Source organism: Fundulus heteroclitus, chromosome 16 (genome assembly GCF_011125445.2).
Source record: "Fundulus heteroclitus isolate FHET01 chromosome 16, MU-UCD_Fhet_4.1, whole genome shotgun sequence".
In the NCBI taxonomy this organism is placed as follows: Eukaryota; Metazoa; Chordata; class Actinopteri; order Cyprinodontiformes; family Fundulidae; genus Fundulus; species Fundulus heteroclitus.
Window position 1 is genome coordinate 2,568,336 of NC_046376.1, and position 13,187 is coordinate 2,581,522.

At 43.6% G+C, this 13,187-nt stretch overlaps 1 protein-coding gene across 1 annotated transcript; it reads right to left on the bottom strand.

Annotated features, from left to right (window-relative positions):
- Positions 1-4,620: 4,620 nt before the first annotated feature.
- On the bottom strand, positions 4,621-9,152 carry LOC110367345 (GTPase IMAP family member 7). Its single transcript, XM_021312939.2, has 2 exons — positions 9,042-9,152; positions 4,621-5,678 (listed from the first exon to the last, which is right to left on the bottom strand). The coding sequence occupies exons 1-2, from the start codon at positions 9,061-9,063 to the stop codon at positions 4,873-4,875; spliced, it is 828 nt and encodes a 275-aa protein (XP_021168614.2). The 5' UTR covers positions 9,064-9,152; the 3' UTR covers positions 4,621-4,872.
- Positions 9,153-13,187: the final 4,035 nt, after the last annotated feature.

Genomic DNA, 13,187 nt, shown 5'->3' on the forward strand with positions numbered 1-13,187 from the left:
AGTAAGCTATCCTGGTAGCAGGCTATCATGTTAGCGCCTGCTACCATGATAGCCTATATGCTGTCATGGTAGCAGGCGCTACTTTATTAACATGTCGGCCACCAAAATACTCTTACCTTGACTTGATGTCGCTGGAATTGGGTCAGGATGTTCTTCGGTTGTGCCCTTTCCTCCGACAAAATGCTTGCTACATATGTACTTGAATTTGGTAACTTTTTCCGGGTTGAACTGTTGTGTAGGCCGACCGCCCCGGTCCCAGCGCACACATTTCTCCTTGGCAGTCTTGAAGAAAACATCCTTCATATGCGGCCGATCAGCGTACCTCGAGTCGCTGTTGCAAGTTCCATAGCAACAATGTTTAAAAACCATGGTCTTAGATTTGGAAAAAGCAGTCGTTTACCGAGTAAAACCTAGGCTAACGCACGTCTCTTTTACAGCGAAACAGCGGCGGACTATGCAAGCTTGCCCTACTGCGTACCACGTGATGTGACGTCATCGTGACGTTATGTTTCTAAAAGTAGCTCGCTCGCGGTACGCCATTCAAGGAGATCAGGTAAGGAACCCAAAAAACATGAACTAAAGCAAAGCAGCACAAGACTAAAAACAAGAGGAAAAGACAGCGGCACCTGAAGACCACAGAGAGGCTCGTATGGAGGCCGGACCATCTGAATCTGCTCCGCAGGAAATCAAAGCTCAATAATGCATCACAGTCATCATTAGCCAGAGCCCAACAGAAACATAAATTAACCAGAGGGGCGTCATCTGGTAAATGGAATGAACTTACATACTTTCCAGTCATACTGACTGGATACCAAAGCACTGTACACTGCAGCCAAATTCACCCAATCGCTCTCACTGACACACTCACCCACCCACGCACCCATCCATCCATCCATCCATCCGCTTACTCGCTTAATCCCTCATGGGGTCGCCTGTTTATCGCAGGGCAACACAGAGACAAACAACCATTCTCACACCTAAGGAGAATTTAGAGAGGCCAATTAACCTAACATTCATGTTTTTGGACTGTTGGAGGAAGCCGGAGTACCCGGAGAGAACCCACGCATCCACAGGTAGAACATGTAAACTTCATGCAGAAAGACCCAGAGTTGGACTCGAACCCAGAACCTTCTTGCTGCTCGGTAGGCAACTTGGGGTTGAGCCTTGCCCAGGGGCACATCAACATGTGGCAAGGAGAAGCTGGAATCAAACCCACAGCCTACTGATTGCCAGATAACTACTCAAGCCACAGTCTGCGTGCTCTGACCGATGACCAAAGGAGGTTTTGCTGACTTCCGGGGAGGTTGGACCTCATCCAGCACAGTGAGGCTCAGGTTTCCTGCCTCTGAAAGCTCTCTGCAGGCCCCAGAGGAGGCTCCTACTCTCAGGCTGACAGATCGATCGCTGCTAACAGCCTCCACCGCAGGACTTTCTGCTTTCTCTACAGCATCTTAGCATTAGGCTGTTAGTTGTCAGCTTGTTTCCAGGAATCCAAAGCATTGCAATCATGTCTGTTGTGACGATGCAACATTGTGTTCCTCCTTGTAAAAACGTGTGTAAATATATTTCTACAGAAAATAGATGACCAAAGCCACATTGCTTGTATCTGTCACAAACTTAGTGATTTATGCTGACTCTGATTCTAGTCCTACTTGTTGGCTTTTGCAGATCCCAGGATCCTCACCTCCTCCTCTGCTGCTCCTACCTGGGTTGTCTTTGGGACATTACTGACTTTAAAGGGTCAAGAATACAAATGCACAACAATCGCTGATCCGTAAAGGGACTGCTATCTGACCTTTTGACTCGGAGACGAGGCGTTTAGACGCTAAGGACTATTTGTACGCTGTAAGCTTCTCAGAAAGTGTTGTTGGTTAGAGTAATCAACCGATTTCATGACAAAAGTCTGGAAGCATTGTCTTGTTGTTTCTGCGTCTTATATGTAACCTGACAGCAAAGATTCTTGATAAAGGTTCCACTCATTTCAGTCATACAACGTGCTGTCAGGATTTCTCTGGCTGTTTGGTGCTAATTTCACTGTCCATTTAATTTTGACCCAACTGATTTGATCTTAGATGCACCAATCCAAAAGCAAGTGTTTGGAATCGGCCAATTTTCTCTTGGTTGGCTCTGATTGGCGATTGGCCGGTCAATTACACAAGATTCAGCTTTTCTTTTGTTGATTAAATGCGTAAAATCTAGGATAAAGATAACTGTTATGGTCTCATGCCTTAATACAAAATATGGAAAGTTTTGTAATTTCCCTTAGTTTCTGCTGTGTGAGGATTCGGCACGGCCTGTTCTCTACTAACTCTCCTCCACAGGTGACTGTAGTCGACAGGTGGGCGTGGCCCGCACCTGCAGCTTGTCTTGGCAGCTCTGGTGGAGCTTTAAAAGGAGCGCTCAGTCAGCTGAAGGACGCCGGAGTGTTAAACCGTTGTGGTACACTTAGTGGCCACTGTCCCAACTATGTCCTCCCGTTTCTCATAGTTCATTCGTGCTTTGGATTACTCACCCGTCGTGTCTCCGTGCGCTGAAGACTGGTTCCTAAATCCCTGCCGCTCAGATTCTGCTCTGACGTTCCCCTCAAGCCCACTTGGCATTACCAAGCCGAACAAGAGTTCCTTCCCTGGATTCACGCTGGTTCCTTCAGCTGCTCCCCGCCTGTGTTCCACCTGCCAGCTCACCTGTCGCTCAGTCACCTTATTCCATCAGAGGTAGAGAACCGCAGAGTCCGTACTTCCACTCATCCTCCCTGGATAAGTTCTCCAAATTTGGCGGTAAGCTAGGCTACAGTAGCATAAACCCGAGTTAATCTGTCTCCTTTTTTCCTCCCGCAGTGCTTCCAACTTTGACTTTGTGAGCATTTATTTAGCCTAATAAACATCTTTAACTGCTTATTGTCTCCCGACTGTCTTCTGCATGTGGGCCAAACACCTAAAAATCATGGCATGCTGAATTTACTGCTCTGTCAACATTTTTGTTTTATGCCTTGGAAAATTGGTCAAAATTGGAGTCGCCATGTCAGACGTGTCCACTCATGTCAGAAATGTGTGACGGTGAGGAAAAACTGTCTGATCGGCGTCTCTATCTGGAATAACAGACAGTCATGATGTGGAAACGTGTCTCATCAGGATGAAAGGGAGGTGTTTATCAGCACGTTGCACAATACGACATTTCATTAAAATATCAGCTCAAAACAGTAAAATCTAAAAGTGCTTCAGTTACATTAATCCTACGGGAAGCTTTATGGGTGATTTTATTAAGCAATTATTAATATGAGGATTTTAGTGACGCTCTAAGTAAATGAAGATGAAAAACGACAATGATGTAAAGCTGAAATTCCTTTAATGTGGTTCTGACTGTTTCACAAAGCAGACAGAACCGTCCAGGGTTCTGCTGACCCACTGATCCAAATGCTCCCAACAGAACCACGACTCAAACCGAGGTTTTAACAGCGCTGCCTGGGTGGAGGCGTCCAGGTAAGACTCTGCTGGGTGGAGTCCTGTCAGGTCCAGAGTTCCAGAGAAGATCTGAGATCATGTCAGGAGAACCCAACAGAACCTCTGCTGCCTCTGGTCCTCGTTAGAAAGGCACAGAAGGAACCTTACAGGTGTGTCCATGCAATAAATATCATGCTCTGATATGGAGAAGTACCTTTTAAAACACATTTGGTAAAGTTTTACATCACATTTAAGTAAAATTATTAAATGTTCATTGTTTGCTGCTGACATGCTCTAAATAAATCGACTCTTCTGATTTAGAAAGAAAAGAAAAGCATGAAGCTTAAAGGCAAAGGCAAATTTATTTATATAGCATAATTCAGTACAGGGACAATGCAAAGTGCTTTACATGACTAAAATATAGCAAATTAAAACAGAATAAAGCAAGTAGGAATAAAATGTAGATAGAAATTAGAACAAAAAAGTGGTGATTCAGTTAACTAGAACAGTTGAAGGCAATCCTAAACAAATGTGTTTTTAATCTTGATTTAAAGGAACTCAGGCTTTCCGCACCTTCACAATTTTCTGGAAGTTTGTTCCAGATAAGTGGAGCAGGAACTAAATGCTGCTTCTCCTTGTTTAGTTGTGGTTCTGGTTCTGGTTCTGCAGAGCAGGCTGGAGCCAGAAGACCTGAGTGGTGTGGAGGGTTGATGCAACAAGTCTGTGATTTATTTAGGTGCTAAGCCATTCAGGGATTTATAAACTAACAGAAGTATTTTAAAGTCTATTCTCTGAGATCCAGGGAGCCATGGAAGGACTTTAGAACCGGGTCCATGTTCTCTACGTTCTTAGTCTTAGTGGAAGGACTTCAGAACCGGGTCCATGTTCTCTACGTTCTTAGTCTTAGTAAGGACTTCAGAACCGGGTCCATGTTCTCTATGTTCTTAGTCTTAGTGAGGACTTCAGAACCGGGTCCATGTTCTCTACGTTCTTAGTCTTAGTGGAAGGACTTTAGAACCGGGTCCATGTTCTCTACGTTCTTAGTCTTAGTGGAAGGACTTCAGAACCGGGTCCATGTTCTCTACGTTCTTAGTCTTAGTGGAAGGACTTCAGAACCGGGTCCATGTTCTCTACGTTCTTAGTCTTAGTGAGGACGCAGGCAGCAGCGTTCTGGATCAGCTGCAGATGTCTGGTCCACTTTTTAGGCAGACCTGTGAAAACACCGTTGCAGTGATCAGTTCTACTAAATATAAACGCGTTCGCGTAAGCGAATTTACAGCATATGGAAGTTACATGGATAATATAAAATAATAAACATGGATTATAACAGCAAACTGGATGCTGCTGCAGAAACAGGTTTAACTTATTACAAACGCTGACTCAGCAGGTCTCTTCCAGGACCGTGTGGTGGGCGCCATGTTGGTGCAGATGGTTATATACGATCCTTTATGCGTTTACTCATGGCAGAGCTGACCATTCCCGCTATGCCTCCCAGTCCTCCTCCAAACACGCCTCCTGCTTCAAGGAAGTCTTTCCCAAACAGAAAGAAGCCGATTCCGGCTCCGAGCCAGATTCCCATCAGCAGACAGATCTTTACCGGCAGTGAAAGCTTCTCGTTCCCCTCCGCTGGGCTCTGGGCCGTCATCATCATCTTATGGCTGTAACACGTTCCCTGACTCTCCTTGATGATGTCGTCGATGTGGAGCTTGATTTTCCTGACTGCAAACTGTTTGGGTTCGTCTTCGTAGAACTCCAGGAACCTCTCGTTGCAGTCCACGAAAAAGGAGAGGAGGTCTTTCTCCTCGGCGACGGCCTCCCTTATGTCCCGCCTCTCGTGCTTCGGAACCGTCCCCTTGAACACGATGATCATGTTCTCCGTCACGCCCTCGCCAAAGGTGGACTTGATGCTCTCCACCATCTTTCTCTGTCCCCTGGTGTACCGGCCGATCTCCAGCACGAACAGGAACACGTGGCGAGCGGATTTGGTGACGCACCTCTGGATCTGTTTCATCACATCTTCAGTGCAGTTTGGGTCACACAGACCCGGCGGGTCGAACAGAACCATGTCACATCCTTCAATGTTCACAGGGCAACCGCTGGCTTTGGCCGTACAGCAGCCAACGCTGACCTTGGTCTCATGGGGATCGTCAGGCGTCTGGGACTCAACGATCTGTTGGATGACTTCGCTCTTATTCGCTGCGATGCTTCCAATCACCACCACCCGCAGCTCTGGAACCTCTGTAGAAACATGAGAGGTTAGGTTATCAGTCAGCGGTGATGTAACGGCGTCCAGACCCCCGCTAGCTTCAGGCAAAAGCACTAAATCACAAACTATCATGACCCGGCCTGTCTGGTGACGTCATCCTGAAACTCCTCAGCCGTCTGTTAGTGAAGCATGGTGGACTACACCTGCAAACCTGCTTCTCCACCTCTCTGCATCGCTCACCACCTCCACCTGTTAATACCTTCTGCTCACACACAGGCCCAGATCCAGTGTTGTATAGTAACAATGTAAAAATACTTCACTACTGTACTTAAGTATATTTTGGAGTACTTTATACTTTCATGTAGTATACATTTTTTTGATAACTTTTAATTTTACTACACTATATTCCTGAACTTAATTGCATACTTTTACTCCGATACATTTTCAATGTTGGGTTTAGTTACTCTTTACGAGAGAGAGAGAGAGAGAGAGAGAGAGAGAGAGAGAGAGAGAGAGAGAGAGAGAGACGTGCGTACATGCACAGATTCGCCCGGAGCGCTGCTGTGGGCCAGCGGAGGCGGGGCCTGGTGCTCCATGCAGCCAATCACTAACGCGCCTGCTCTTTGATTGACAAGTTAGACACAAACCTTTAATTCCACTCTCATTGGTTGTGCTGCCTTAAATCCCGCCTTCCCTCTTCCTGATTGGCTGTTTTCTATTGCAGGTGTGTGCGTGTATGTGCATGCGTGCTTGGAGCGCGAGAGAGTTCAGTTTTGAATCATACTGGGACACTGCTAGCCTACGAAACTAGTCCCAGTTAAGAAACTAAATATTATCTGCAAGGCAGTTCTGAACAGAAGCAGGAGATAGAGTTTTGATTTGTTGAACTTGAGAAATGTAAGTAACCAACGTTAATATCTCAAAATAGCGGTTATTTCAGAAGTATAACACATTTTATCAACAAAAACCTAATCTCTTTTATAAAACTAAATATTCTGTGCCAGGCAGGAGTTCTCAAGACTGCTGGAAAGATGGAAAAGCAAAGACTGCAGGTTATTAAAAATTCAGATTCTTAGCCACAGCCATCTGAAAAAGAAAAGGTGAGGGTTTCCCTTGTACCAATATTTCATTGTTATTATTGCTTTCAATTTTTGTCGACCATTTGAGGCAGTTCAGGCATAAATAGCAGGTGTAATTTCTATTAGACAATTACTCTAAATGTAGTAATAGCAACCCTTGTGCATCAGTGCACTAACCCTACTTTTGTGTCTTTAGGGAAATGATTCCTCACTTTTATCAATATAGCTAGTCTAACTATTGCCATCATGCAGGTTTTACAAATGCAGAAGGTTTTATCGAGTGAAAACATTTCAATCTGTTTGTCAATGCTTTTGGATGGGCCTATATTGTAGCTTGTTTGACAAGTTTTAGCTCAAAAATTTGTCAACTCTAAGAATCTTACATCTGGACTAAAAATGGAAAGCCTGTTGTTCATGCCAGGAATCACAGTCAACACTGGGGCTGAGCACCCCTACAGGTCAGATCCTAGAATCGCCCCTGATCACCACCAACAGGATAAGAAGCTGGTTCAGTAGTAAAGCAGGTTAAATTAACCTTGTGGTATAGGTAGAGCATCTAATAGTAGAACCGGGAGTCCTAATTTTCTTAACTAAATGATATCTGCAACCACAGGTGTATCTATTAGCAAGTTTACTACTTCCTGTAGGTTAACTATCACTTTATCACTTAGCCATGTTCTTAGTATACACCCCCTTTGCCTGCACTCGGTTGTGTACAATTTTAAAGTGTATAGCATTGACCTTACTTGAAGAAGGAAAACTGGAAGCTTAGAAAAAGGTTGTTTTTTCAGTCTAAACTTGGTCTAAATTTCTCCTCCACTTGGTTGTTTATATTATTTTAAGGAAATTTGACTTCAAGGTTTACCAACATCTAAAAAATGTCATTCAAACTGCATTTGCTTTGTTTTACTTTTTACTTATACTTTTTATTACATTACTTGAGTACATCTATTTTTACAGTAATTTTCATACTTAAGTACAAGACATTTCAGATACTTTAAGACTTTTACTCAAGTAACATTTTAGTCAGTGACTTCGACTTTTACCAAAGTCATATTTTGGAGAGGTATACTTTTACCTGACTCCGAGATTTCAGTACTTTATACAACATTGCCCAGATCACTGATAGCTTAAAGCCAGTAGGTGTCCAGTGTGTTTTCTCTCTGTATTATTTGCAATTATCGCCACTTCTTCCTCTAGAAGGTACCCCTGGTCTGGTGCATCTGTGTTTAAGCTGCTGGAGGAGCGGCTCCTGCCTCCAACTACCGTTAAAACCGGTCACTGCAGTCACAGCTGCAGGTCTTCAGTGGTATCAGCTTCACACATACAGAGACTCAATTATTTTGATGTTTCTTTTCCTGCAAATACCTCAAAATTAGTCAAATTGGATGGAGAGCGTCTCTGGACATGGGAGCCACATGGTTCAGTCCAACAAAATAAAACACAAAGCAACTGGACCTTTTTCTTAAGTTTGTTGTTTTTTACTTTTTTGGAATGATGATGACCTGGATGACTGAGAATCTTCACCAGCACATGGCTCAGTGTTGGACCTGGTGCAACAGCAGAGGCTATAGTCTTCATCATGGTTGTTCCCGGTTCCATTCCCAGCCTGAGATATTAACTGCACGCCTGCCCTTCTTCCTGTCCCGCTAGTAATAAATAAAAGCCTGTAGAGCCTCACAAATCTTCCAAAGAGCAATTGTTGCTTTCAGATCTCAAAAAGGAAAATATCTGACGTGTCCTCTTCTTCCTCACCATCCCACAGATGCCCTCCCTGCTTCTCTGTTTGATCGTATCTCTCCTGTTTAGAGCCGCTAATGGCGCTACGTTTGCCATTAATCTGCGTCTTCTGGACAAATATCAATGCGGTTCCGTCTCAAACTATTATTACTGCTGATCAACACACACCGTTAGCTTTATTTCTGCTTTACATTAATCTAGAGTGCAGTTAATACAAGAACCCCACCCTGTCCATCAGATGAAAATAATTTGCACCTATTTTTGAGTTTATTCTCTTCGGTTATGAAGATGCAGATCATTTTATTGTTTTTTATCGTTTGATCAGAGTGCTTCTAATGCTGCAAGATGCAACCATCCCTTTAATTTATTCATTAAGAGACAAAAACATATGCTAAATTTAGAAATCAGATTATAAAACTTTATCTGCAGTCTAAACACACATTCTACACATTTTATACCAGAATAAAACACAGTGAAATAAAAAAAGTCTGCACACTAACAGGGTGTAAACTGATGGAGCTCTTTGAGAAATAACATCAAGCATAAATTATACAAAAGATGAAGAGATTTACTCACTGGAGCCGCAACAGAAGCCCATCTTGGAGGCTTATGGGAGCAGGAGATCTTGATGTGATGATGTTAACTGCTGACCCACCTTTAAATAAAGTCTATTTGATAACCCCCCCCCCCCCACCTACCCACATCAAGAGTCAGAAAATCTGTAGCTGCAGGCAACGAATCAGAGGCTTAGCAGGAAGTCGTCCTTAGAAGGATTGCGTTCCCTCAGGCAATGGAAACTGAGCTGCAACAATCTAACGCACACCCAAGCAATAAACTAGCAAGCACCCCCCCCCCCCCCACACACACACACACACACACACACACACTGGGATGGTCCCCGTCATCAGGGGAATCGGGGAATGATTTTTTAAAAGTGATTTTGTTTTTAAGCCTCTGTAAACAGTGATCGCAGTGATCCATCCTTCTTACCAACGAAGAAGAACCCAGCTCCAGGGAGTGAGATGAGGGACGAATGATGGCAGCCTTTAACAAATGCTCAACATACTTCCTTCTGCATCAGAGAGAATAAAGTCTAGCCTTGGGGCTGTTCCTGGAAGAAGATCGGTGGAGCCGTCGTTTGGACACAGTGGGGGGGGTAGAGACGTGGATTTACGGTGGTTGAATACCTCCTTGAGGCCATGATACATTCCTGTAACCCAGGTGGTCAGGAAAGTTCTCTTCAACAACGTGTCCAGACAAAGAATATGTTGCAGCTTCATGTAAGCAGGAGGATACGCAGCCATCATTTATCCCCTATGCGGCAGTTAACATGTGGATTGAGCTTCTTTAACTGTGAGAGTGGTTGCCCGCTGTGCTGAGTTGATAACGGTGAACATAATAGTTTGGTGATTGTCTTGTGAGGACCATCCAGAGTGGGAGGTCTACGCCCTCCTACTTTGCATCAGGGCCCACCCAATCAAGTGATAATTAAAATCATCATAAACTGAAATAAAAAGGATAAAAAATTAAATATGCTTGTCCCAAACATGAAAACAGCAGCTTCATAAAACATTGCATTTGTTGAGAAACTGTAAATACGGGAGAAATAATGTCTGGTCAGGGTCAGTGGCGGTTCTAGACCAAATTTACCAGAGAGGCCAAGGTGGGGCCAGTGTTTTTTCACAGGGGCACAGAACAAAAAACTTTAAAAAACAATAAATATAATAATAATATAATATATTAATATAATGTAATAATATTAAGTGAGCTATGTGTGGCTCTGGAACTGCAGGTTTAAGACCCCTGATCTAGCAGTTAAAACTTTGCCCCCATCTCATAAGCTAAACGTGAAACATCTTAAGTTTTAAATTATTTTTAGAGTAAAAATGTATAGGTAAAAAATAATATTGGTCAAAGTGACCAATCAGTTATGGTTTCTTTGCCATTGCAAATAATTATGAGAAGTGCATTTATTATCATGTCTTTAGTACAGGGGCCATAACAGGGGCCAGAACCATTTCTACAGGGGCATGGGCCCCTGTTGGCCCCTGTCTAGAACCGCCCCTGGTCAGGGTGGAGGCTGATTACAAACCTGTCGCTGTGAAAGGTGACGACAAAAGTTATGAAATGTAACAATCTAGAAGAGCAGCAGTAGATCAAAGGAAAGCAGCAGGATCCTGAGTAAAGACCCAGCGTAACAACCAATAAGCACTCGAAGCAGGCGGCCAACTGAATTACCTTATTTTTCAATTGTTAACTGTAACATTTCGTTTAATAAGAGGAAATAACAGTTTTCCATTCATTAAAAAACTTATTGCTGTTTCCTGGGCGTATGGATCGATGAAGCGACGGCAGAAATAATGACGCTGACAGGCTGCCGTAGTTTAAATGATCCAGATGCTCCTCCGCTGTGTTTGTGGCTCTAAATCATCTTACAGGTGATGATGGTCCTGATTGTTTTTTTTCTGCTGTAGATTCAAGGATTCACTGGAACAGAGAAGGTATTTTCTCCTTCTCCTCAGCCTGGATCTCCTCCATACTGAACTTACAAATGTGCAACACACAAATAAACTGACTTTCAACCACAATTATTCAGCCCACACATTTTTTACTTGGCCCGGCCGAAAAGCAACTTCTGGCTACGCCACTGAGTCCATCCAAAGCCAGAATACGGCGGTTAGTAGAAGCAGGAACCAGATTAATGTTCAGACTTTTGGATTAAACGCTGTTTGGGGTTAAGAGACCTCTCTCTGACCTGAAACCTCTCTCTCTCCTTCTTTCCATCCTTACCAGCTCCTTTAGAGTTACAGGCAGGTCATTTGTAGCTATCTTATCTTTAATTCTCTTGTTTAGTCCTTGCATGAATCCATCCATTAAAGCCTCTTCGTTCCTGTTGCTGTGGAAATCGATGGTGTGGGTTGTGAAAGCTCTGCCTCTGTCTGACGGCTCTCTGCTGGACAATATGGGGTCCAACACACGGATTACTTATTTTGCAAACTCAGAATATGCATCATAGATCGACTGTAGACTTCTGTAGTAATAAAAATACTCTTCAAACCGTAACTAAATTTGACCAGATTTTATCTAATAGTCAGAGGGATGTTTACAGCTTCAGTTCTGGGTTCTCACAACAACAACACAACAGGTACCAGAGCGCCCTGTTTATTCTCTCACACAGACATTAAATAGGACCCATTGTGTCCACCCATTCAGGGGCCTGTAACAGTGCATCAGGGTTCTGTTCATCACATTGGTGGAGAAGATCATGCTATAATGCAGACGTGTCCTTGCTGACACATTTGCCCCCAAACAGTCATTCTTTCTAACCAAAGTGTGTCAGACTCTCTGCCTCCTGAGTCCGTTTATCTGTGATTTCCATGGCAACCAACTTTGCAGTCCAGTCTCTGTAATCTAATAATCTCTAACAATTTAAAAAATACATACATTTAAGTAAACGCTTGTCTAAATAAAAGTGTCTTCAGCTGCTTTTTAAAGGATTCAACAGAGTCGGCCACACGGAGAGACTGGGGCAAGGCGTTCCACAGCTTGTAAGGACATGTCCCCTCGAGTTTTATTCCGGGTCTTATGGACCTTCAGAAGGTTTTGGTCCGAGGACCGGAGAGTCAGGGATTAAAAGGTCTAAGCTGCATTGGGAGGCATGTCCATTAAATGCTCTAAAAGTCAAAAATAAAATTTTAAAATGGAGCTTAAGCGAAAATTCAGACTGAAGAAATTCTATTGCCTACCTCCATCAATCAGAGACTCATCCGCCTCCGACGCAAGCCAATCAGCTTTGAGCTGCTCCTCCTTGAAGCCAATCAGCATCCTGGGTTCATCTTAAAAGAACTCCACATCCTCGTCTCGGCCTTCTCCTCAGCGAGCAAGCAGTGGCTGGGCGTGTCCGGTTTGGACTCTGATGACCGGTTTCAACCCACCTCCATCCCCTTCTCCACCATCGTAGCTACACTCCGTCTGGCTTTCCTACGGTGCTCCTTCAACCTCGTCCCTATCAGAGTGTAATTCCTCCTGGACTCTTATGGAATTCCCAGTCACTCCTTAAAACGGTCCGGCAGAAGACCACCATGCTGAGCCTGGTTCTGCCAGAGGTTTCTTCCCAAAGGGGAGTTTTTCCTCTCCACAGTCGCTTCATGCTTGCTCATCATGGACAGTTCATGCAAACCTGTGTTTATCAAGTTGGACATCTAACAGTTGATCATATGGACTGAACAAACTTTATTTATCTCCACTCCACCACCAGTGTAAGACCTGGGGGGAAATATCCCTATTCTCATACGCCTGCTTATGCATATTGAAGTATAATTCAGCGTGAATTTTTTCCTGCCGAGGTCTGAGCACCAAACTCTTAAAATATTGTATCAATAAAATTCTTCTAATTGCCTTTTCTTTCTGTGTGAGTTTTTCAGATTGAAATAAATTTTGAATTTGACAGGTAGCCCATGTAAAGAGAATAAAAGTGGTGTGATGTGGGTCCTTCTGTTTGTTGCTGTTAAAAGCCTCGCTGCAGCGTTCTGGACCGACTGGAGACGAGTGACTGCTGATTTGTTAAAAAAAATAAGAGTTACTATAATCTAAACAAGAGGAAATAAAAGCATGAATAATCACCTCCAGGTACGATATGGAAATTATTGCCCCTTAATTTAGAAATATTTATCAAATGATAAAAGTCATTTTTAACTAAAAGTTTAGAATGGGAATCCAGGG